Source organism: Rissa tridactyla, chromosome 1 (assembly GCF_028500815.1).
Source record: "Rissa tridactyla isolate bRisTri1 chromosome 1, bRisTri1.patW.cur.20221130, whole genome shotgun sequence".
NCBI classification, from domain to species: domain Eukaryota; kingdom Metazoa; phylum Chordata; class Aves; order Charadriiformes; family Laridae; genus Rissa; species Rissa tridactyla.
The window spans coordinates 92,883,470-92,908,842 of NC_071466.1; the positions used below are offsets into that span (position 1 = coordinate 92,883,470).

At 36.5% G+C, this 25,373-nt stretch overlaps 1 protein-coding gene across 11 annotated transcripts in view; it reads right to left on the reverse strand.

Annotated features, from left to right (window-relative positions):
* The window catches only part of DMD (dystrophin), a 1,301,546-nt gene that overhangs the window by 149,133 nt on the left and 1,127,040 nt on the right, over positions 1-25,373 (reverse strand). For all 11 annotated transcript variants that reach the window (XM_054189211.1, XM_054189212.1, XM_054189209.1 and 8 more), the window contains one exon: positions 22,197-22,340. In XM_054189211.1, the coding sequence (XP_054045186.1) occupies positions 22,197-22,340 (144 nt within the window). The remainder of the gene's footprint in view (positions 1-22,196; positions 22,341-25,373) is intronic.

Genomic DNA, 25,373 nt, shown 5'->3' on the forward strand with positions numbered 1-25,373 from the left:
GGACTTAACTATCATTTCAGTAAAACTGAAAACGAAGATGCTATTTGCTTTAATGATACAAGATCAGATGCCATATTTTTATATAAAATTTCATTAACCCTTCTGAGATTGAAACTAACTCTCAGGGATTACAGAAAGTAAAAAAAAAAAAAACAAAAAACAAAACCAACAGCACCAGTATATGACAATAGAAATGGTCACTTGCCCATTATGTAAATTTTTTGTAGGATCATCTAATCACAAAATCAAATGGATGCCATTAAAATTAGGTGAGCGATCCCATTGTCCAAATGACAAACAAGGTTAATACATCAGGATGGCTAGGATTTTCAAAGAAATCTGAAGGCAGAAATAAGTTTATGTAAGCTTTTTGAGAAATTACGTCAAATAAAAATAATCAGATCATCTGTAAAAAGCAAATGAAATCATGTTTGTTCAATATACTATTTGCTGCAATGAGTTTATACATTTGAATGAGACATGCAAAGGAATTTCATGCAGCACCGAGTCTTGTGTAACTATTTAGGAATTATTAACTTCCAAGTAGAAGTCTACAAATGGAAGACACAAAGCTTTAACTGGGTGGTTTTTTGTGTGTTCATACATTTTTTTAACTTAATGAAAACCACAAGGAATAAAATTGTGGAGGTACAGTCATTTAACTCTGAAACCTTTCTATCCTACTGTGTTAGCTCTATTCTGAACCAATAATGACAATCCTTAATTTTAGTACTAAGTAGATGAAATTTTGTTTCTGTTGTAATAAACACATGACTATATGCCTGACATTTGTGTAGTCTGACTCCATTTATTGTTTTACTTGTTCTGTTTGTCTTTTACTACCACGTAGTTACATACTTTATTTTTTTATGCCTTTTTAAATTTCTCTGTAAAAAAATAAAAAGTAAAACCTCTCTGTAGAAAGGTTTTCCCCTCGCTTTCTCTCATTAGAACTCTCTCTCTGTTTTCTGCAGATCCTATTATATCTTTTCTTTTCCACCCTGGTAGGTCTTTTCACAGCCTCCGTAGTCTTCCCCCACAGCCTCAGCAAAAAACAAAACTCACAGCCAACCAAACCCAAGACAGAAGCCATTATTTAGACAGTCTATTCAGTCAACAACTCCACCATGCAGCAAGATTCCACTGAACAAACAAGTGCTTTGATTACATACTGCTGGAATAGCAATGCTGGCCGACAGTTATACGTCTGTAACTGCTTTCTGGCTGCAGAAGCCAGACTCTGCCCTGATCTGTAATTGTTTTTGACTGGGTAATTTTTATCCTTTTGCGTTGCCAGCGGTGGCAGACATGAGGCTGTAAAGTAGCTACAAATCCCAAAGTGAACTTTCAAAACTACTGTTTGAGAAACCAATGGAAGCATTGGTTAACTGAACAAGGTGCAGTGAGACTGACAAATTTGGTAGGAAAACCACATAGGCAAAATTGCCAAGCTTCAGTGTATTTTATAAAAAACACCCACAATGAAACTGGGGTTGCATCTGATTTTGAAACATATGTCCTTGTAGAGTATTCCATGGCATCTCCCTAAGGACATCCATTCTATCAGTTTGTTTCTAATTCAGCTGCTCATACCATCACACTGTCTTATTTTTAGCATTTGTCTTGTACAAGGGAAAACAATCATGACAATCAGGGAGAAAAAAGGGGAAAACAACAACAGCTGAGAAACCAGGAATACAGATGTTGTCCTGTTAATGTTCATCATATGAGAGAACAACTGGCAGGATCACGTATCTGAAGGGTGCAGAATTTAGTAAAGGAAAAATACAACTTTATAGGCTCGCCACCACCAATTTCCTATTAGATTCTGCTTGGGCTCCTGTCATTTGCCTCAGAACTTTCTGCCTGTTTTAAGTTATTCTTCAGAATTTAAGTGGTCCATTTTTTCTTGTCCAGACTTCTGTGTTTTCCTTCTTTCTTCCCCAGAAGTCATTCCTACAACCTCCGTATTTCAAAAATGCACTGCCTGCGCTGCCCCATAACTAGCCAGTTTCTCCCCCGTGTTCTAAACTAAACCAGTAAAACTGAAAAAGGGCAACTGAAAAAAAATTACCAGATTCTCTGTTATGACAGCAACGTACAGGTTAGGCTTCTTAAATTTTTTTTTTCCTGCCCACTCCAGTTCACTTTTTTTTGGATAACAGGATGTTTCATTTCCAACCAGTGCAAATACGAGAACCCCAATTGCAGCTCAACAACAAGAACGTCTTGTGTTTCTGCTTCACGAGGTCCACATGATTCAATATTGTGACTGCAGCACCTACCAACCAAACTTATACTACAGAACAATTGGCCTGGTTTCTGTGCTGCTTTGAAATAGAAATCATGGCAACTTGTGATTTTTTTGTGGCAATCTGAAATACTTTCCACTGAAACTAGTAAAACCTTTAAAGTCTATACAAAGGCACTTGTTGGATTTAAAATAATTTGACAGTTTTCTTCCCAGCCATCCATCTGTATGTCTGTTGTGATAGCCTAGTACTGCAAGAATAAATTATATACTTGCTTGTCAGCTCTCCAACATTTTTGTTTCCCGTGTTGTCAGAAAATCTCTTTTGATATGTGTGCATAAACATAAGCGTAGGAGTATATGGATACAACAACTTCCTTCCTTCCAAAATTATCCTGGAACTTAAACTATTCTGACTATGTTTAGAAAACTTTATAAAAAATATGGTCTGCTTAAGTACAGAATAATATCTAAAAAGTACAGAACATCGGTGAGCAAAAGAAAAATTAAACTTTAGCTGTCTCTGCTTCAGTAACGCTACCAGTACTCTCCAAATCAGTCTTCTGAAGTCTTTTTGTAACTAGCAAAAATCTGAACTGTCTGATAACCTCTGAAGGCCGTTGGAAAATAACTAATGAAACACCACATTTTTAAAACAGTCATGTGAGTGTGTGCATGTGCGCGCATTTGTTTTTCACATCCAGCTGTGCAATCTTTAATACACTGAGTTAACGAGGCACAAGGAGATTCTCTTCCAGAGAACTTACTCACTCCAGGATCAACATTTTTTCCTGTCTTTGATCCAGTACAGGTTCAGCAGCATTGACTGTCCACCTTTATAGTACGTAGTCATGACTACATCCTCTAAAGCTACAGAAGTGATGTATATTCACAGAGTTATAATCGCTCATTTGTGTCTGCACTGCTGTTCAAGACAGAATCAATAAAACTGGAAATGTGAGGAGCGCCTTCTAAATTAAGCTAAGCTGTCAAAGGATGTAATTTTAATATAGCCCTTTTTTTTCCCTAGTTTTAAAATGAAACTTTGGACTTGTTGAAACATTGTTCCCTTGAGAAAATGCATTACTAATCTCGACTCCTACATCAGCAAAACTACTTTGCCTGCCAGTTTTCTGTCACTGTTATGAGCACTTGAAATTGTTTAACAACAGAAGTGGGATTTTCTTATTAATTGGGAAACCATTCACCAACTGCTATACTGGCAGCTAACATTTCTTCCCTAATAGATTCATATTAGCTACAGTATCTATATTCAAAATGGCCTTAGTCTTTAAGAATTCTACTGTTTATATCTATAAATGCAGACTGAATGATCCATTTACAGGTTTCCGTGCGTTACCAGGATATATTAGCTAGAGAATATTAGGAACAGTGGAAGTCATATTCTAAAAATTGTATTTCATACACTATGAATTTATTCTTAGGATACCAAGACACTTCTCATCATAAGATCTTATTAGTTCTGGCTGTTGGCCAGACTATGATCTTAGCAGAAAAGAATGAGGGAATAAATATTCAGTTAAATGCTTACTATTAAACGGTGAGAATTAACAAGACTGAATGGAGTAGCAGTAAGCACAGAGAAAAGAAAATCTTCTTGATCAGACCACCTTTTGTAAATCTGAATGAGTCTATAATTTTCTAATACCCACGGCACTTTACTGAGTAATCAGATTTGAATATTATTTATTATTTTAAAGACAAAGCAAAATACACATCACAATTAATTGTAACGGAGCATCTGCTTTGTACTCAGTAGAAAACCAAAGTTCTTTGACTTCAGCAGTGCTTCAAAGCTACAGAATAAGCTGCAGACTTGATGCCTCTTTTGAATCCCGACCTTTCTGAAGTTCAACTGTATCTTAACATTGAAGCTTAACAAATGTTCAGACCTGGGCATCTCCCTTTGTGCTCAAGAACAGGTGGCGTGGCTGAAATGTACCTGGACATGGCGGCCATTAAGCAAAACACATCCAAAAGAACTGAAAGATGAACTTTATTACAACAATTAATAATGAGCAGCTATGAAATAACTTAGGATAAACATTCTTGATACAATGATATAGAAGAAATGTAGTCCCTCACAATGTCACTGTAGAATACACTATTATTTTTACTATCTAAACACGTTCTATACCAATCAGCCTTTAAAATAAGTGCATATTATTTTAAGAAGGAGCACAATCGACACCACTTTCTGGATTTGTAATTTTATAGCTCTAACAGTCTGCAGACATTACATCAGCTATCAGAGACACTGAAACTATAGCAGCTGTCCTAGCAGCAGCACCACCCATCTCATAAGTTGGCGGAGCAGGTTGAGATCATAATGGTGTTGTTCATTACTTCAGACTTTCCTTTGAACAAGTTATTTTGGTTCACTTAGAAGCAGCTCCTACCATTGAGCAAAATGGCTCGTGAGTTCATAAACTTAACATCCTACCCAACCTTCTGTTTTACATATTACACTATGCCTTCATGGAAAATTACACTCTTACTGTTTATTTCACTGAACAATTTAAGAATACATAGCAATCAAACTTCACTTCAAACAACCTGCCGTACCACAAATAAAGCATTTCAATGGCAGCAAATGAAAAAATACTGAAAGACTACCCACCATTCATCCCAAACCCACCATTTAGCGAAGTATTGCCATAGGTTAATTAGGTGAAGGAAATCAGGTAATGTTCCCCAAATAACAAGTAGATCTGGTATGCTGATCATCTTAGAAGTCAGTGTTCTTGTTGAACTCTGATAAATGAGTCTTTTGATGTTTGGAAAAGAAGATATAACTGTAAGTTTGACAAATAGTTAAATTTCACCCCAACACTTCCAAGAAAACTCATTTTTTTTACTCACCTAAACAGTAATTACTTTATTTCACTTATTTACTTTTATATTATGCACGTTAAATACTCACCACTTTTGTATTTGTAGTGGCAAAGCTGAGCAGAAAATGTGGTTACATTTCTGCGACATAAAATTAAAATCTTGAGAAAAAATGGAACAGAAAGCAACTTTGTTTTAAAAAAGATGTTTGTAGTTTCACTTACATAATTTCCAAAGTCTTTACACTTTAAAAATTATAATAATTGAAAACACACAACTGCTTCATTGTTCTGTCCCAATAACAGTTTCAGTTTTTACAAAACATTTAATTACAAAATTCTTGAAAAGAGTAATTTTGGTCATGATGGCAAAGTTGCTTTTTTCCTAAAACAAGTAACAGGAGAGAAGTAAAAATTCGATATAGTCGTATAGTTATCCTGATGCAGTTGTGGGTGAAGTTGTGCGACATACACCATACTATGCGTCCATGTACTGAAACACAAACCCGAGCCTTTCTAAATGCCAGCCTATATTTTTATAAGTATATACTTTAAAGAACATTTGGAAGGGTAGTAGTAATGCAAATGACAAGGAGGACTGGAACAATCAAGTGCAACTTCTCATAGTTTCTTTGTCAGTACGGAATAAATGAAGATAAATAGGTACCTCAAGGAAGACAAGCTAATGGGGTTGTTTGCTCTGTCTCAAATTTATAACCTGACAGATATGACACTGGAAGGACTTGAAGTCCTTGTACATTTTGTTCTATTTTGTTGTACAGATCCCAGCATTCTGTAGATAGAGTACACTGCAGACAAAAAGATGAAGGAACTCTAATGAATGATGCTCAGATGAAAAGAATCAATGAAAAATATCCAGCTGTGCTAAAAAGGCTTCAAATTACCATTTATGCAACTGATGCATGCACTAGGTGTTGGGAAGGAAAAGAAAATTATTATGAACAGTCTCTTTGGCAAAGTATCAATGGAAATCACTTTTCAATCATAAGGGAAATGTAGGGCAGTGGAAAATTTTCAATTAGAGGAAAGCATATACTACTGGAAATTATGAGTGCTGTCACTGGAAGACTGTGATCACTGGAAGGTGTTGGAATGAATTGTAGTTTATATATAATGTTTAGTATGACATATACATTATATATTTCTACTTCAGGTAGATGTAACCCAACTGTGAAAAGGAATGCTTAACCTTTTCTCATGTTGTCAGGTCATGAGGACCTGGTGGACACACAATACAGGGTTTCATTTAAATAGCTGAACCCCCTGCTCTAACGATGCGTAGCGCTCCAGCCTCTCTGTCTCTCCACATATCTCAAAGCAGAGTGGGGAAGTGGAGAGAGGCTACATGTTGTGCTGTGCTGGAAATGTGCGGGCTCCTGTGAAAGACTATGGAGGGATTAAAGTGTCTCGGGCCCCTGCTCTCCTCATCGGACCTCCTCCTCTATTTCTTACACCTCTCACAGCACAGAACATTGCAGACTCAGAACTCAAACAGCTTTCCCTCTCCATCGCAACTAACCTCAACAGACCTGTGCCCTAAAAAGTCTGGCGAGTGGTAGTTTTGTAGTAGTACAAGCCAGCATTGATATGACATTGAAAAAGGAACAAAAGTTGACGTGGGATAAAAACAAACCAACCCCAACACATATGAGAAGAGAAAAACACTTCAGTCAGCATTTACTGGTTGAGTTTTCAGATGTCCAATCCTGTTATAAAATCCATAAACCAGAATAAATACTTAGGAGAAAAAAAAACCCTTCTGCTATTTGAAAAAAGCCAGTAGAAATCTAGCAAAAGCTCAAATACAGGTTTGGGGTTTTTTAATTATTATTATGATCTGTTATTTAAGATCCTCAAACGGAAGAGTTATAAACTGTAAGGACTATCCCAATAAATTTTCAATTAAATAACTAAATTAATGTAGAGACATTTAATTAAAGTTGCACTAGTTTTTACAAATGCAGTTAATTAAGCTGCTATCTAAAATTAAATCTCATCCAAAACCCTTTTACATTTCTGCAGCTCATCTGATACAGACATAATTAAAATTCTAGAAGTTCACCTATGCATCGAATATGGGGAAAAAAACCAACCACAACCAAAACCAAAAGCTGCTGAAGTAGTTGGAGAGACTGCTGCTTTAATGTGATTTATACAATCCTCAGAGTGGGAGGACAGCACACACAAAAACCTCAAAAACAAATCTAGGGTTTCAAATCTGCACAGGCCAAGAACCTTTGAAGATTTTTCTGCAAGTGAAGGATAGAGGATTGACATGACCACGAAACAGGGAGATAAATCCTGCTGACTTTATATGTGCCTTCCGCTGAGCTCAACGGGACCAGGATAGGTAAGGCACACAGCACTTGCACGTACATTCAGGAACAGATGTGGGCATCCTATCAGAGGGACAAATTGCTTTTTCATAACTGCAATACCTCTGATCTTCTAGTGGCTTAAATGATCCCTCTCCCTTTCTCGATCATTTACTGACTGACTTCTTTCTTGGTCAGGCCCAGGCTGGGCTGTTTTAGTGGTCAGTTAAATACCCATCTATTTCCCACATGAGAATGATTCAAAATCGCCACACTTATTTTACATAACATAAACATTTTAGGTATTGGCTGGTCCAGTGAAAGACATGTCCAGATAGCTGGGAGCTCTGTTACTGCATTATTTAGGATCAGAGAGCAGTCTTTGAAGAGTTACTCTTTGTGACGGGGAAAAAAAAAAAAAAGGAATATTAACTGAAGTACAGTTCAAGACTAATATTTATTGCAAAAGACACTAATTTCACCATTAAAACAGGCATATGCTGTAGAAGAACAAATGATGACTAAACGAATGGGGCATTTGGAACTGAAATTTGGAGCTGGTCATTTCAACAGCTTACTCTAAGCAGCAGCAACTGAGGCACAGTAATATTGTACTCATAGGCTATCCAGTTTACCACTACATGGGCATATCTTCTCTTCCAGGTCCCTCAGGAGTTCTGAGAGTACACTAAAAGTAAAATTGTCCTCTGAGGTTAAAGACACAAAACTGAAACACGCAAAAATCTGCCAGTATTTTCATGACAGATATTTATTTTCTTCTCTGTCAGTAAAAGTATGCAAAAAATAAAAATCAACGAAATTTTTCCTAATACTGCATGCAAAAAATCCTCTTTGGGGAAAAACATGAATGGGAGTCCCATGTCTAATGTAACGAAATGGAGGTTTCAGAACTGAAACCTGATTTTTTTAATGATCTAACCCCAGAACCTTAATCTGAAAAGCTTCATTTAAACAGGAAGCTGATTCAAGATCTAGATATTATATTTAATTTCAACTTGTGGCTCAGGTAACTCTCTAGACAAATAAGCAATTCATGTGCAATTCTCTTTAAAATGCAAATTCACATAGGTTTACATGCGTATAGACTTCCATAGGGTTTAATCCTACCATCTGAAATACAAGATAAAATTGCCCTATCACTTTACGTAAGGTAAGGAAAAGGAAAAGAAAACCAACAAATCTCTAGTGTATGACAATAATATGATAGAATTTAAAAGGACTATGCGCTCCCTTTTGAAGACTCATCTGCCTTTGGAAGGAGAAAATTATTAACTTTTTTCTTGTGTACAGAAAATGAATGCATTTCCCTGCTTGCATAGTAAAATTTTGAGAATGTACGCAAACAACAAAGGTAGTAAAAATCCATAGAAGCTTGAAGATTGATCAGCCCGTGATAATCCATCTTTCTGCAGGCACTTGAATCACCCTCTCTTACCTGGAGCTTGCAGTGAAACAGGACCCTGGCAAATTGCTATAATCTCCTTTAACCCTAATCACCATTTTAATCAAAAAAGGTGGGGCAGCCTGGAATTCGTACAGCAAGGTTAGCACTGCAACTGTCATTCTATTTGCTAAATACACACAGTATGCAGCTAAAAGGTTGAAATGGTTCAAACTTTTATTATCTTCACAAGATTACATTCCGGCATTAATATTTGACAAGTAAAAGAAAAGAAAATTATGAGACTGCCTGCTTTGAAGAGCTTTAGAAGTCTGCTTAGAGCATAGCTGTATCTTACGCTAACTCTGATCTTCAGAGATTCCTTGGGAAAAGAAAAGGTTGTGATTCATAAAACTGCCATGACTAAAAGCCTACCTCACCTGCACCTTATTTTCCACTTTTCCTCTCTCCATCCCTTTCTATTCGTCTCATGTTAGATTATACATTTGCTGGTTGTGTTCTCTATTTGTTTCTTTAATTATTTTCTTCCTAACCTTTTTTAAAAAGTAGCGGTATGATGGTAGATGGTATGACAGACAAGGAGAAGCTTATATGAAGAGGAAGAAGGGAAGCTTCAAGGAGAAAAAGAGTGACAAGAGAAACTAAAAAGAGCATCAAGGAGACTGGAGGAAGGAGAAGATTAAAGGAAAAAGCAGCAGACAACTGTGATTTTCAGCTAGAAGGGATGCAGCATCTGTCATTAAAAACCTGCATCTCTGCTTGAGACATATTGATCAGACTATTTCAATGTTTTCCGTACAACTTACAGATCCCTATGTTTACTTCAAATTATAGCAGTGTGAAGGTCCACTCAGGAAACAATACTTATCTCAAACTAATAACAAATATTTTTGTTTTTAAAGAGGGAAGACTGTATTTCTCCCTCATTTTTTTTTCCAGAAAAGGACGCTGAACTTTCAATGTTCTGCTCACTGATAACGTACAAGTATCAAAATATTCATCATGCTAAAGGAAGTCAGAAAAAGATGAGGATTTTCTTTTTTTCCCCCCTTTTTTTTAGAAAAAGAGGTCCATTTATACATACAACTCCTTAATACTGCAGACACCTCCTAGAATTAATATTCCAGCAGGGTTTGTAAAGGCAATGAAGAGGACAGTATCTGTGTATTTACAAAGTACTGGACAGTTGTAACCAATCCTGCTAAATGGTTGGTCAAGAACACGATTAGACTGCGGACAACTGCTAGAAGGTTTGTTTCTATGATTTCTAAACCATTTTGCAAGCAATATTCTTGTACTGACATACAAAAGGTATTTTCTAAAAGATGTACTTCTTTTGATAATTAATACTAAGACAGCTCTTATATTCCACCTGAGTGTGTCTCAGGATGAATTTTTAAGTTATCTCACAGTTCCTAATTACACGGGTCCTTTTAAATACACGGTACTCTAAAATAGAAATGTTAGTGGACAAAAAGGCACGAGACAGGCTGACTCATGACGCCTACATACCTCTGTTCCTCTAACACTCTTTTTAGTGTTATCAGTTCTTCTTACATATCAAAACCTGCTGTATCAGTCTAAACTATTGAATTGCATTAGATTTTGGGCAAAAGGGAGAAGGACAAAAATGAGGAGAAAAGAGCACATACATATCATCGCTTGCTTTCAAACACAAAGCAAAACCCTTCCAAAGGTTTCTCATTCCACAGCGAGAAAAGAAAAAATATCCCTTATATCTTGTCTTCCTCTCTAGGTGCTTGAATGACATTTTTGTTCTGATGTGACTATTGTAAGAATCACAATGCCTCAGCCTCAGTTTTTTTATTTTTTATAATGTATTATGCTCAACAAACCTTCATAGAAAATAGAATACTCTTAATTATGAATAAATTAACTAAATTAGTAACATGAGATGGATATGCAATTAAGGGACTGTTAATTGAAACTGGAAACACAGCTGTATACAGCTTAGAGATGAATCACATCAGTAATGACGCAGATGTTTATAAAATGTGATTATGTTTAGCAGGAGCATAGTATTAAAACTCCCCAGCCTATTCTTATATTGTGTCACTGAAATGGTTTTTAAACCCATGAACACCAGGAATCAGGATCTCAGGGATGGCAAATTAGGCTCCCTGGATATGTGAATTAGTGTTGTCTGAATGTCAGCAATTTAATTCTCCAGCTTTCAAAGAATGCAGACATGGAGCCAAAAACAAACATCTGTTAGTTACACGCTCATTCAAAAAAAGAATTTTTTTTTAATTTCTGGCAAGCTAGAGCCTGTCTGAATATGAGAAAGACAGTGAACTACAGTATCTCTAAGCAGTAACACTGCTGTGTGAATATACTCATCATGTAAATAATATAACCCGGGAGCTCATGAAATCTACTTTGTGTACAACTGTGAATACATCTTTTCTGGAATACTCATCCAAAGAGCTAAAAGGATCAGGAACAAATGATATTTCCTATCTAAAGGTTTAAGAATTGATTAGCTTTCTAAAAACAGCAGATCAGGCTTTTTATTCTTTCAGCTTTTACATCTTTCCTAGGATGTTCTTTGATAAACCGTACAATAAAGGGTTTTTCTTCTGCCACTGAAAAGCACAAATGTTGCTCTTGGGTCACACAAGGATATCTGAGCTATGCAAGCTCAACAGGGATAACTCTACAGTTGTGAGGGACGGCAGAGCAGACAAAGCCAATGGCCCTTGATGAGTTGAGTTCTAACATACCAGACGGCAGTCTGCCTTGTAGCTCTTATTTCACAGAGCAGTATTGCCACTGAATACTAGAATGCTATATAATAGCATGTAAGAGTTATGTTTTCTGGAATAGGTTCACAGACTAACAGAAGCAGATTTTACAACATCCATGTTTTCCGTAAATATAATTTACAACATCCATGTTTTCCACAAATACAACCACGCTTTCAATAAACATGCTGAATAATATAAGATCATGGTTTGTGTCCAAAGCCCTTTCCACATACTGTATTGCAGCTCACAACACAACGCAAATATGCTATTAGTTGTGATTCAGGGACCTCGGCCTGTATAACAATAAATACTTAGAAACACAAATTTACATGACATAGAGTTCGGTTTTCTGGCCCCCTTTTTTAGGGAATGGGACAGACCCTTAGACTATGTAAACTATTAGAACTATAGTAAAATTGAAAGGCCACTACTACTTATGCCAAATCAACACAATTTCATTCTAACTTAACTAAGTTTCATAACATCCCTTTCTGATCCATAAATGGATACTTATCTAAAAACATGTAAATTCATGCACAAGGTGGTTAAAATAATTTGAAAAATTATGTAGAGCATCACCGGCAAAGCTGAAATAATCAGCACGACCTGGCACTGTTAAACATCACGGGCTTATCCCAGCAGCTGTGGGAATTACCGAGCATAGCCTAACGACGGGGGAGTACAGTGTTGAGAGAGAAAAGTGGTGATCATAAAATTGGATTTGTCTCTGCCTTTCAGAAACTTTATTTGCTGCGAGTTGACCTCCTGTTCACTGGTGAAGGAAAAAGATTAGATCTTGACTTCTTAAGAAGGAGCCTGCATGATTTCTGCAACAGACCATACTGGTTTGACAGTATTTTGTATGTCATTCACAGCTGAATAAAGTTATGAAGGCTGTATGAGAAAAATGTAAAACCTTTCTCTTTAAAGGTAAACCTAGCCACGTTCAGGGATATATTGCAGCCAGCTACGACAACTGATGTGCAAACCAAATTCAGTTATCTTAGCTCTTTGGCTGGCAAAAGTACAGACAAAGTCAATTCAGGATTTGAAATGTGATGTTTTGAGATAAGGAACTGGAATGCTGGGATATAAAAGAAACACAAAGCTATTTGATGGAAGACACATTCTCCTGTTTCTTATGAATACCCAAAAAATCACTTCTCTGCTGAAGCTGTGCTGTATTATCAGCTATGTATCAGATAAGTAGGACAGAACTCATTGTTTTTATAGATGAAAAAGAGTCATAAATGAGGGTATTGGGGGAAAAGGACAGAAAACACTTGAGATCAATATAAGAAATCAGAAGGATGAAAGTGAAAACATCCAACACAATGAATATACTATTTACAAACATAGGCTTAGGCTTGTTTTTCCTAGATTGATTAATGCTAATTAGTCTTGCCATTAATTTTGTTTTAAAACAAATTGAGCTATGGCAGAGAACCAATTTTGAACACCTAAGAAAACGTAAGAGAAAGACTGAGTCTTCAGTCTACACACTTGAAGCTTCTGAAACAAAATGGTGTACCCTAAAGAATTCATTTCTGTAACATAGGATTTGGATGTTGCTATTATTCTCCCAGTACAACAGATATAATTAATATGAATAAAAACTGAAATTGTAAGCTCTGGGTCAAGAACTGCAAGTGAAACTATGTTTGTTCTGCAACTAAGAAGTGCATTTCTGAAGGTTATTGCAGTATTACTGTTTCATAAAGTAACGGCAAGCACAAGGATCAAATGCCTCAGATGAGCCACAGGAAGCAATGAGCATCTTGAAATAACTCCTTCTGCCTGTGTTATCCCAGGTGGATCCACATTAGGAAGCATTTTATAAAAAACATTTGCACACACAACACATACCAGGAGCTGAGCCATTTTAATTATAACATACCATTATGTGACTTGCAGACTGCCCAGAATTTCCTATAGAAGGGCACAACATTCAGCTTTACTCAAGGGGTGATGAAAACTACAAGGGCAATTTTAGAGAGCACCTTGTGACAATATTACGAAAATGACATGCAAACTCATCTACAGAGGCTGGTTTTAAAACTGTGGCCCAACTTAACGCTACTGACATTTACAGTATTTTAAACACTATTAACAGTACTTTCTAAAATGGCAAAAATATCTCTCTCAGCTTAAATTCTTACTGAAGCACAAAGATTATGAAAATACAGTACACAGTACTGCATAGCCTAAAGACTGTAAAAGCTTTCTGCAATCTGAAAACAGACAGCCTGACATAAAAATATCTGCAGTGATATAATATGTAATTGATATGTCAGAAAGACACAAAATGACACAACGAAGAAAAAAAATTGGCTAACATAAGCCTTTTGCACTGGAAATTTGCATATTATTTCTCTACCTTGGGCTTTTTATCACTTCAAATGAAGTTTCTTCTAAAGAAATCAGAGCATTTCAGAAAAAGGGATTAGCAAAAATGGTGAGAGAGGAATATTTTTTGACGGTTTTACATTCTTTCCCTCTGAAAACCTTCAACAATACTTTGGCACCAGGATGTGGAATTTAAGAGGTTTTATACTGCTTCCAAGGATATTCATTAAGGTTTCATTGAGCTACAAGCCTCTGAAAATCACATTAGAGAGAGCCTTTACAGGACAGCTCTTAAATTCTGTGAATGTTCTATCTGCGACAAACGTGATCCACATTCAAAGCAAACTTTGTACATCTGCTTTAACCTCACTTCAAACCAAGCGGGGATGAATGGACAGACGATCTGTGTCAGCAGAGTACATCCCCTCCAGGGTATGGAGCAGAACCAGAAATTGCTAAGACTCATCATCCTTCTGGTGTCAGCAGATAGCTGACAACGTATCTTACCCTACCCGACCTTACGCAATCCTGTCCTATTCTATTGCATTCTAAAAATCTAACCCATGAAATATGAGCTCTGACAGTAGATAACATTATGGCAAAGAAAGGGACCCGTGATGTGGAAGTTAGGATTGGAGAATGACTTATAATTTCAAGATGCATTTTTGGTTTGTCCTTGTTTGATTTCACTATTCTGACTGCTGCTAACTTTGTGCACTTCACAGCTTTTCACGCTCATATATCCTTACCTTAAAAAAACCCTGATTTTCATAATGAACAGCCTAAACATAGCTGACTGGGATCAGGTCACACATCTAAAAAGGTGTTAAAAAAATCAGGCCGTAGTCTCTCAATTTGGACAAGAAAAAAAATTAACCTATCTGTCCAATTTTAGCATCCAAGGTAAAAACTCCGAAATCCCATACTCTACACACAATCGCAGGACAAACTCAGAGCTTCAATTCTCCAAAGGTAACTACCACTTTTGTTGTCAAAGGGACTATTACTGAAATAATTTCAATTAATGTTTTTAAGATGCTGAGGCATTATGGATCATGAACATTAAAGAATATGAATAATTCCATCTTCAGTACAATTTCCATGGTGGCTAGTACGTTAAAGAGCTATAAACTGAATGATTTAGCTAAAACCGCTTGACTAAAAACCAACAAAACTAGTGGATGTTGGTTTCCAGTGAATACATTTTCAACAGTATCATAACCTCAGTTTTCCCCAGTAGCCTAAATATAGTCTGGTGTGACTCACATAGATGCGCGTTGCCAAACGTAATCTATAACTGCTGACAGGTGTAAGTAAATTGCGCAAATCTTATTTTATAAGGAAACAAGGCTAAAATATATCTAGTAATATTCCCATTGTCTTCCTATCATTTATCCATCAACCAGATAAATGTGAGATCTTACAGAATATATTGTATATGCAAAGATTGTCCAAGAGTGCTAAATTCAAGATTTTGCATTTCTTGCATTTGCTTTTCTTTGTACTTACAAACAACGTAACTCAGTTTTTTATAATCCCATGTACCCATGCGCATATATGAGAAACAAAAAAAAATACATCAAAAGAAACCTACATATGCATATTGAAATGCGAATATAATGTAAATTGCTGTTCTTCTGCATGCTTCTTCCAAACAGATCTTCATAGGGGACAAAATTCCAAAGCAAAGGAAGTCAAAAAAGGATAGCAAAACTCTAAAATGAATGTATCTTCTATAACAAAAAATGACTAAAGCATTTACAGTTTCCCAAACTGAACTTCATCACACAAAACATCATAACTTTACCATGGCTTTATTAGTTTTCCTGCTGGCATGGCTGTTGATGATAACCATGCCTGTTTATACTTACATACACACTTTCTTTCACTGGCTGCCCTAAACATGCCAAACACAAAGAACAATGAAGATGTCCTCCTAATTTAGGAAGGGATCTTTCCAATTTTTGACTCACACTTCATTAGAAGAATTGAATCCCAACCCAGATAGCTGGCCTTCCTCCACTAGCTTACAGAAATAAATAAATAGGATCTCTAAAGAATGAATGACTGTAAAATGAATCTATATGCATATTTTTGCAGACAAACATTGAGCAAAGCTGAGACTGAAGCTAACAGAAATGAAGAAAAATACATGGGCATATGGCTTCCGAAGCCAACTGGCATAGCCAATTAAATAAATAAGAGACCATTAAAGAGCCATGACAATTGTGGTTTTGGCAGAAGTTCTAGTTCTCATGGAATATACAAAACAACATTTAACTAAAGAGCCTGATGGGAAAACTCAACTTCCAAAAAGGATCAAAATCTCCCTCTGCTGGGAAGATGAAATCTGCAACTACTAAACTAATTTCAAATTTCAAGGTTGAAAAGAACTATGATTTTAGTAATGCCTTAATTAGTGTAACTATAGATAATATAGAATTTTGGCTCCATATATTTAGAAAAGTTATCTCCCGTTTTTGTCAGCCTCTTACAGATGACATAAGTCAAAATAAAGTTTAAAAAAGAGGAAAAGCAAACAAATAGAAACAAATTAATTATTAAAATTAACTAAACGACACAGTGGAAAGAGAAACTGCTAAGGTACTAGAAAGGTAATAATGCTCCAATATAAAAATGTATGTGTCTTTTATACGGCACAGTCTTATATACAGGACATTCTTTGTCTCCTACAGAGGAAGAAACACCATTCTCGCCACAGTTACATCATCTATCCATCTATCCACTTTTAACATACCCCCAGTTTACACTCACTGTTTAATTTGGAATAAATAATTTTTCTTGTAATGTAGATATACAAAAAGGTAAGGCAGATTTCTGCTTAATTATATGACTAGAGCTTTCCTGTATGAAATTCCTATGCTGTAACGATTGGACAACTGAACTGTAAAGAACCAGAAGAGATTCTTCTTTTTCTTTATGAAAAATTATATCCTTAATCACATTCAAATCTTATTTACGTGGTTTAGACCTGAAGTTTACTTCCTGAAACCATTATCATGCTATGTATGTAGAAATAAAAAAAGGACCTGAGAATCCGGTAAACATGTTTCAACTGGGAGAGGCCTGAAAAAACATTTCTTTTACATGTGTATTTTTGTTGCTATTTCACTTCTTTTCCGAGGAATTTTTTATCGGAGAAGACACGGAGGAGACAAGGTGAAGTAAAATCAAAAAAAAAAGCCCTAAACCTAGAAGCTACTATAATAGGTCAGTCCTGATTTCAACTTACATTTTGATGCAACTTATTTGCCCTGGTACCCATCCCCTATCAAAAGCAGGGTGTGAGCTGAGGACCGCTCCCCAGAATTCCGGCTAGTATTTGTGAAGCACACGGAAGATGCTGGGTTTGGAAATAATTCATTGCAGGGATACTTATTACAATAGTGTGCCTTACACAGCTCAGTAAAGAGCCTGTCCTCAGCAGAATACAAATACAACTGCGATACAACTTTAGATAACTGCTTGCAGCGGTATTAAAAACCTGCTGTTTCTTCAGCAGCTCCCGCAAGCAGAGTGCTGTTCGAGGGAACAGAATAATAGTTGTGGCTAAAGGTGACCCTTTAACAAGAGGCACCACATCAATCTTCAGATCCCCACATGCTGGAGAATCTTTACTACTGGTGCAAGGTGAGCCGAGGAGTTAGGAAGGATACTGAAATTAGGACTAATGCTTCTTTATAGTCACACTGTATATAAAGAAATCATAGAATCATAGGATCATTGAGGTTGGAAAAGACCTTTAAGATCATCGAGTCCAAATGTAAATGTATGTATATATATGTGTGTATGTGTGTGTATATATATATTTATGTAGGGTACCGTCCGTTTTAGCTCTAGCCATTTGATGTGTTTCCTCCAGCTTGCTCGCTTAGTTTTGCAAACTAGACAGGCTGGGCCCACTATTATGGACAGAGACACTCATTCACAAACGATGGCAGTTCATTACAACTTGCTAAACTAAAAGCACTGGAACACAAATACCATGACAAAAACTCTTAAGAGAGACATTTTTTTGGATTAAAGACAGTTCTTATTATATTGTTCAGCTCATTAGAGGTACTATTCTAAATAAAAGTAGACACAATTTGATTTAAACAACAACAAAAAAATCATTCCTGATAACTGAAGGCTATGTTCCCTATGGGATACTTGGAAATTCTTTTACATGTCAGGGGCTTCGCCTTTTGACCAGTATTACACCAACCAGATCTCTGACCCAAGTGAAGTGGATGTAACTCCCGGGTCTCCCTGGCTCCTCAAATGCCGAGTGGAAGTAAGCAAGAGTTTGCAAGACGTATTTTCCTCCAGGATGATCTCATTACACATACTGTTTGAAGCACACAGGATCTGAACGTGAGAGCTCCTTGTGAAATTCATAACAAATAGCTCCCCGGAGAGATTTCGTCTCCTTTCATGTTTAAGAAAAATGGAAAAATAAACAGCATATTTTTCTCAAACCTGTTCTGTTAAAGGCACAAAGCTAATTATTTTCACATTGCTTAAACTCCACAAATGCTGATATAGTTCTCAGTGACTGAGCTGAGTGCATTATCTTTCATTAATGAAATACACCTTCACACAACGCTTCAAAACTAGGACTGGTTAAGTCTGTAACTGGTTGAGTCCTTTCCATACATTTGTCTTCTAGTAATACTTCAGTGTATATTGACCAAAACTGAACACAAAAAGGGTAAATTACTATTCACTATTACATTACTAATCTCACTATACAACCACTGCAAACGCAATATTGCAAATGACTGAATACGGTCGGTCTTATTCTTATGTTTGTGAAATGAACATAATATTAAATCTCTGTAAGATTTGGCTTAAAATGATATATTTCCTCCTCTGATCTTATCAAAGTCCCAGCGTTAATAAAGCAACAAACAAGACATCATTTCATGCTCTACAAAATACCCTGCAACTTTCTGATTAACACTAGAAATCACTATTATTTCAGATCTGATAAACCTTATGGCCTTATGTACTTTTCCCACACATAACCAAGAATGGGTATATTTCTGGCAAGTGATAGCACAGAAGCCTCCGTTTTATGATTTTCCGATAGTGATATTTTCTAGGAAATGGCATACATGGGTAAGAAATATTTCCCTATTAGGAATATGATGGGGGGGAGGGAGGAGAGCGGAGAGAGATCTAACCTGTGAGGGGAATAAAATGACAAGTAAACTAAGAAGCATTATAGTTGGAGAAAAAACAGAAGAACAAAAAAAAAATCACAGAAATAAGGGAAGTAAGATGGGAAAAGGTAGAGAAGAGTAGGAACTCCGAAAGACTTTTTGAAAAAAGAAATTAATAGAAGCCAAAGAGAAAACATGGGTAGCATAAAAGAAAGACACATGAAAATACATAGAAGGCTGAAATCAATTGGAAAAATGATGAAAGGACTAAAGTACTAAGAAGATATTTTATGTGACATAAAACAAGAACGAAGAAAAATCCTGGCAATCAAACTGAAAACCGGAAACAAACAATAGGAACCTATCTTGGAAGTAGAATGGTTTTGCATGAAACAAAAATTATTTGTATTTTTGCTTTTCCTGTTGCGTGGCCAAAATTTCAGTTTTCTATAAATAGTATCACGCCTAACCAGAGCGCTGGTCATACATAAGTCTAACCCTAACACAGAACAACACATAATACTCTAAAAAGTGCCATGCAGGTGTGAGTGTCAATGTCCAGCAGACTTCCCAAGTAGAACAGTTGGACTAGATGATCGTTGTACGTCCCTTCCAACTGAACTACTCTATTCTAACAAAAATGAGCTCTGCCTCTCAATATGTCTCAAACTCTGCTCGCTTTTAAGTAGAAAAACTGTATTATAAGAACAGAAGCACTCCTCTTCTTCCCAGGGGTCACATCTTGGCCTTTTGTACATGATACTCCTTCAAAGTTACTTATGTCTTTTCCCCTCAGGATGTGTTTAAAAATCTGCTGCAGTGTTTTCACCTTGCTCTCTGTATCTTCCAGATGACATTTAGGTAAATATGAAAAAAGACAGTAAACCATAACATTCCAATTAACTATCTGTTCCATCAGCTCTAACTTCTCACTTTGACATACTGCCTCCAAGTATCTATCTTCATAGAAGATGAAACACTTTTTTTTTCCAAATACTCTGTATTTGATAAATCAAGACAATAATTTACAAGGAAAAGCAAATTGTTCACAACACTTCTTGTACTCTGCGCAAAAAGAGCGTATCATCTTTGAAATGTGTGTGAACATGTGTTTTGCCCTATATATTTTTAAACAGTCTAGAATGTCAAGTTGGCACTCTGTCTAATGCTTTCATGAATCATAACGACAAAACATTTGTCTTGGGCTTTCTCTCAGAAAGTGTGACTTTTTCACACCATGGATGCTTTCACTCTGAAAAAATTTGCCGCTTTCCCTTATTTCTTGCTGAAGTAATGAAGTATTTCAGCAAACCATTGGAACTCGGTTAACTATTTTGTTAGTGAAATAAGGTATTTTTCAATGAATCACAGTAATTTTTTTAACCCATCTGGTTTTTTTTCTTTTTAAATGAAACAGATGCAATTTCTCTCATATGTGGGATAAACATTTTGGGAATACTTATTTTCTCTTCCAGATTTATGTTGATCTGCTTTAGTAATATTACCTGAACTCTATCCTGAGGATCTGGGGAAAAGTGGATACTAATAAACAAAGACCTAGGACTAATGATCTTTTGCTTAAACCAGCACTCTCACTGCAAACTGCTGATTTAGGAAAAAGAAAAAAATAAATCCTGTTAATATCTGCATGAACTGTGATAAACTGAAGATGACAGAGAGCTGTGAGATTTCTTTTGGAGAAGCAATAAAGAAGCAATAACCTCTTACTGACTATAAGAGCTGGCAGCACCATGATTTTTTCTCTGTATGTAGGACAAGAGGGAATTTTTTTGTCCATTGCTAATGTTTGGAGGTAACACTCCAAAGGCAAAACTCTTTATTAACCTCCACACTTCTATATTTTTGCACTATATTAAAGTAAATACAATGACACAATTTCAAAATATGAAGCTGTGATGGAGTAAAAAATAAAATAGTGAGCAAAATCCAGTAATTAATGTAGTTAATTTAATTGCATTTATGTTCTTTTAATCATAACATTACTCCCGTGCTGTGGGACCTACATCAGCATATACCATTGCACACATGCTTACACACGCTCTCTCAAGCACACTGTTCCTAAAATTCTAAGGTAAGATACAGGCCATTTTGGAAAAACTGTATATATTTGAAGTCTTTATGGCAAGGTAACACAAAATAATCTAAAATTTAAGTGACATATATGGAAACAAAAAAATCCAAAGAATTTGTATATTTTTAAATACTTACAGAATCATAGAACAGTCTAGGCTGGAAGGGATCTTTAAGAGCATCAAATCCAACCATTAACCTAACACTGCCAAAACTACCACTAAACCATGTCCCTAAGCACCACATCTACCCATCTTTTAAATACCTCCAGGGACGGTGATTCAACCATTAGTTATGCTCACCTTAATTTCATAATATATCTTAATATTTTTCCTGCATTAGAGTTCAATTTATAAAATCCCTTTCTGAAGGGCTTTACTTGCAGTACCAAATCCTGCTAATTACCTGAATGCATGTAATGCCTTGTAATTTTATAATTGATTCTACAGGTGTGACTTTAAGAGGTTCCACTGCCCAGAATCATTAATCTGCCTATGAGGAATTCATTTAGAACTGCTGCTCCTGTAAATAGTATAAGGAATGAAGCAGCAGAAGTAAACTGTCTTTTGTGAATCTTCCATACACGCTATAAAAATATCTGTAAAACATGGATCAGCCAGTTAAAAGAAACGATCACATGATATAGTTGTCAGCCAGAATTGCTAAGTATTAATATTAAAAGGTAAATAAACTATTAAGTATTTTAAGTGTATGAGAACTTCAACTGTAGGAAAAAGTGGGTTACCCGATTTCTACTTGATAAAGTATTCAGAAACATATAAAAGTACAGCGTCAGCTTTAACTCCTATTTTCTCATAGAGACACCATTACTGAAAGCCTGCTTCCTCTTTCATTCCTTAGTACAACTTTAGTGTTATTCCACGGGGAAAAAACAAGCACACAGAAATAAAAAAATATTTACTTAAACACAGTATACAGAAAAAAGTCATAGGAAATGTACCTGTAGCACCTTCCACCTCGTGTTCAGGTCTTCCACACAGCTGAGACTGTACTGGGAGAGTTGAATATCAGGAGTGAACTGGTGAGCGAGCGCATTGACTTGATGCACCTTTTCTTTAAGGGGTACAAGTTCTGCTCGATAAACCTGTGTGAATTAAACATAAATAAAGATAAGCATTAACTTCAAAAACTATTGGCTCTGCTACCAGCTGATTAGTAATGTAAAGGTATTCCACATCAGGCTGAAAGGAAGGAGTGTACTGGTCATGACACAGTTAACAACCTTTTTATATAACTTCACATGGACTTTAGGTCTCAAGGGTAAGGCCCAGCATTTCAGAAGGTGATATAAAGTTGGAGCCTTTGTAGCAATTTTCGGTCAGTTAGGCCAACTCTCTAACCAGCACAGCCACCAGAATGTGCACTGCAGAACATGCTTCCCTTCCGTCTCATCCTTTACGCGTGTGTAGCACACATTCCTTGGGATGGACAAAAGTGGTTAAGTGATGGCAGTGATAAGTGCTGTTGAACACATGAAAACGGAGGAAGACTGCTGTTCCCAAAATGTTAGTAATGGGAAGTACAAAAAAAAAAGAAATCTTTTTGCTATGAATCCCAAACTGGCCTACATGACTCATATTTCAGAAAAAATTAAAGAATGTATTTTGTAACATAGCCTTTAAAACTAAGCATAAGAGGGGCCTAGCTATAAATTTCAGTAATGTATGTGAAAACCAGAAGTTGCTAGCTACAAGTTTCTTGATTTTAAAAGCATCAACCTGATGATGATGCTTCCATTATGCATCTGAGTAAAATCAGATAAACTCAGGGCACCATGACTCTATCGAAGAGAGGAATCTCTATGCAGCTCTTCCACTGTTCCGTATCTATCTTTTCTAAGGAGACATTTATGAATCTGTAACGTGATAAAATATGTCAAAATGTAACAATGAGCCATTTCTAAGGGAAAAATTTTCTCATTTTCAGGAGTACATTTTATTGTCATATGATGTCTGCACACAAAGGCAGGATAATTTACTTACTATATTAGTCTTGCTTTCTAGTTCCTTTCTCTCAGCATTTTTAATACAGACCACACACGGTCTGCGTCTCATTTTAGTTCATCAAATAACTTGAAATTATTGCCTAGCAATCATTTAATCAACACGTGATGCAAAAAAGGTCAAAAAAGCCCATCCAATATCTCAGTGAACCTTAGAAGTAAATAGTATGAAGACATTTGTAGACACTAGAATGCCACGAACTGCTCTAAAGGTAAACATCATTGAAAAATTGTTCCTCAAACGTCTTTCAAAACCAGACTTGACTTCCCCTAATTATGTTAAATTACCCTATAACATGAGGAGTTAGACTGACTTAAGTGGCACTCATGTACAGTGAATGACTCTAATGATAAATCTGTAGAATACACAATCAGAAGTGATGTGCATTTTGTAAAGGGAAGTGCTGGGAACGATGCAAGTGCCATGATGTGAGAGAAGAGGCACACATCAAGTTCATGACATGGGGTGCATCTTGGGGTGCATCAAGAAGAGTGTGGCCAGCAGGTCGAGGGAGGTCATCCTCCCCCTCTATTCTGCCTTGGTGAGGACACATCTGGAGTACTGTGTCCAGCTCTGGGCTCCCCGGTTCAAGAAGGACAGGGAACTGCTGGAGAGGGTGCAGCAAAGGGCTACCAAGATGATTAGGGGACTGGAACACCTCTCTTATGAAGAAAGGCTGAGGGATTTGGGTCTCTTCAGTCTGGATAAAAGACGGCTGTCGACCTTATCGACACTTATAAATACTTAAAGGGTGGGTGTCAGGAGGATGGGGCCAGGCTCTTTTCAGTGGTGCCCAGCGACAGGACAAGAGGTAATGGGCACAAACTTGAGCGTAGGAAGTTCCACCTAAACATGAGGAGGAACTTCTTTACCCTGAGGGTGGCAGAGCACTGGCACAGGCTGCCCAGAGAGGTGGTGGCATTTCCGTCTCTGGAGACATTCAAAACCCGCCTGGACGTGTTCCTGTGCAACCTGCTCTGGGTGACCCTGCCCTGGCAGGGGGGTTGGACTAGATGATCTCCAGAGGTCCCTTCCAACCCTATGATTCTATGATTCTATGACATAACAGTCGACTTCTCCATTTTACCAGTATTATACCACTGGAACACAACCAACATTACTGGAGAGAATACTGATTTACAGTGTAGTGTAGAGCAAGGTCTGTGATACAAAGAAAAGGAAAAGAGCTCACCTACTTGGTTTTATCTCACAGAGTTATACATGTGCTTACCTGGATCATTTTAGTTAGCAATTGAGTTTAGAGAACAAACAATATGCTTTAAAAATAGACATTTGATCTTGCAAGGTAAAGGCCACAAAGGCTGGAGATATATATATATACACACACACCATTGTGAGAACACTTCACTTGCAAATAATTATTTTACTGCTTTTTTCCATGATATGTTAGTTTCAGTGGCCCAAGGTCCTCGGCTGTGACTCTGGGCCTTATACTGGGGATGGTCAACTTGGTTCCTCCAGTGGTACTTGGTTTCCAAGATGAGAGAACACCTCTCAGCTAGCGTTACCAATGCCCACACTGTATATAAATATATACATGTATACATTTTTATAGATTTAAAATTTATATAAAATTTAAAAAAAAACCTGATAGAATAAACACAGATCAATGGATGCAAAGATCAGTCCCCACACTGCAATGAATTTTAATGCAGTTCCTGCATTAAACCAAGGTAATTTTCTATTAATTTGTATGGCAACAGGATCAGGCATTGATTGAAAACTTCATTGCTTGGGCAAAGCACACAGGACTAAGCTTATACACCACTTGTTTTTAAACATATACTTAAGTATCTGGCTGATTCCAGACCAATTATTTGCATCTGCAATGTTGACTTGAAAGTACTGGTCTCACCTGAAGACCGACATAAATGATTAGGTAAATCACACAATCATTATACAGTGAAATATTACAGTGAAATAGAAGATCCTTCATAATTAGTCAACATGTTTTTTTGATTAAGTAATTTTACAGAGCAGAAAGGCTAAGGCACAGAAGCAAGTCACAAGAAAAAAAATCAAATGACAGAAATACATATGGAAGTAAAAAATAAAACTTATCTTCTGCCCCCTTTTCAATTAATGTCTTCATT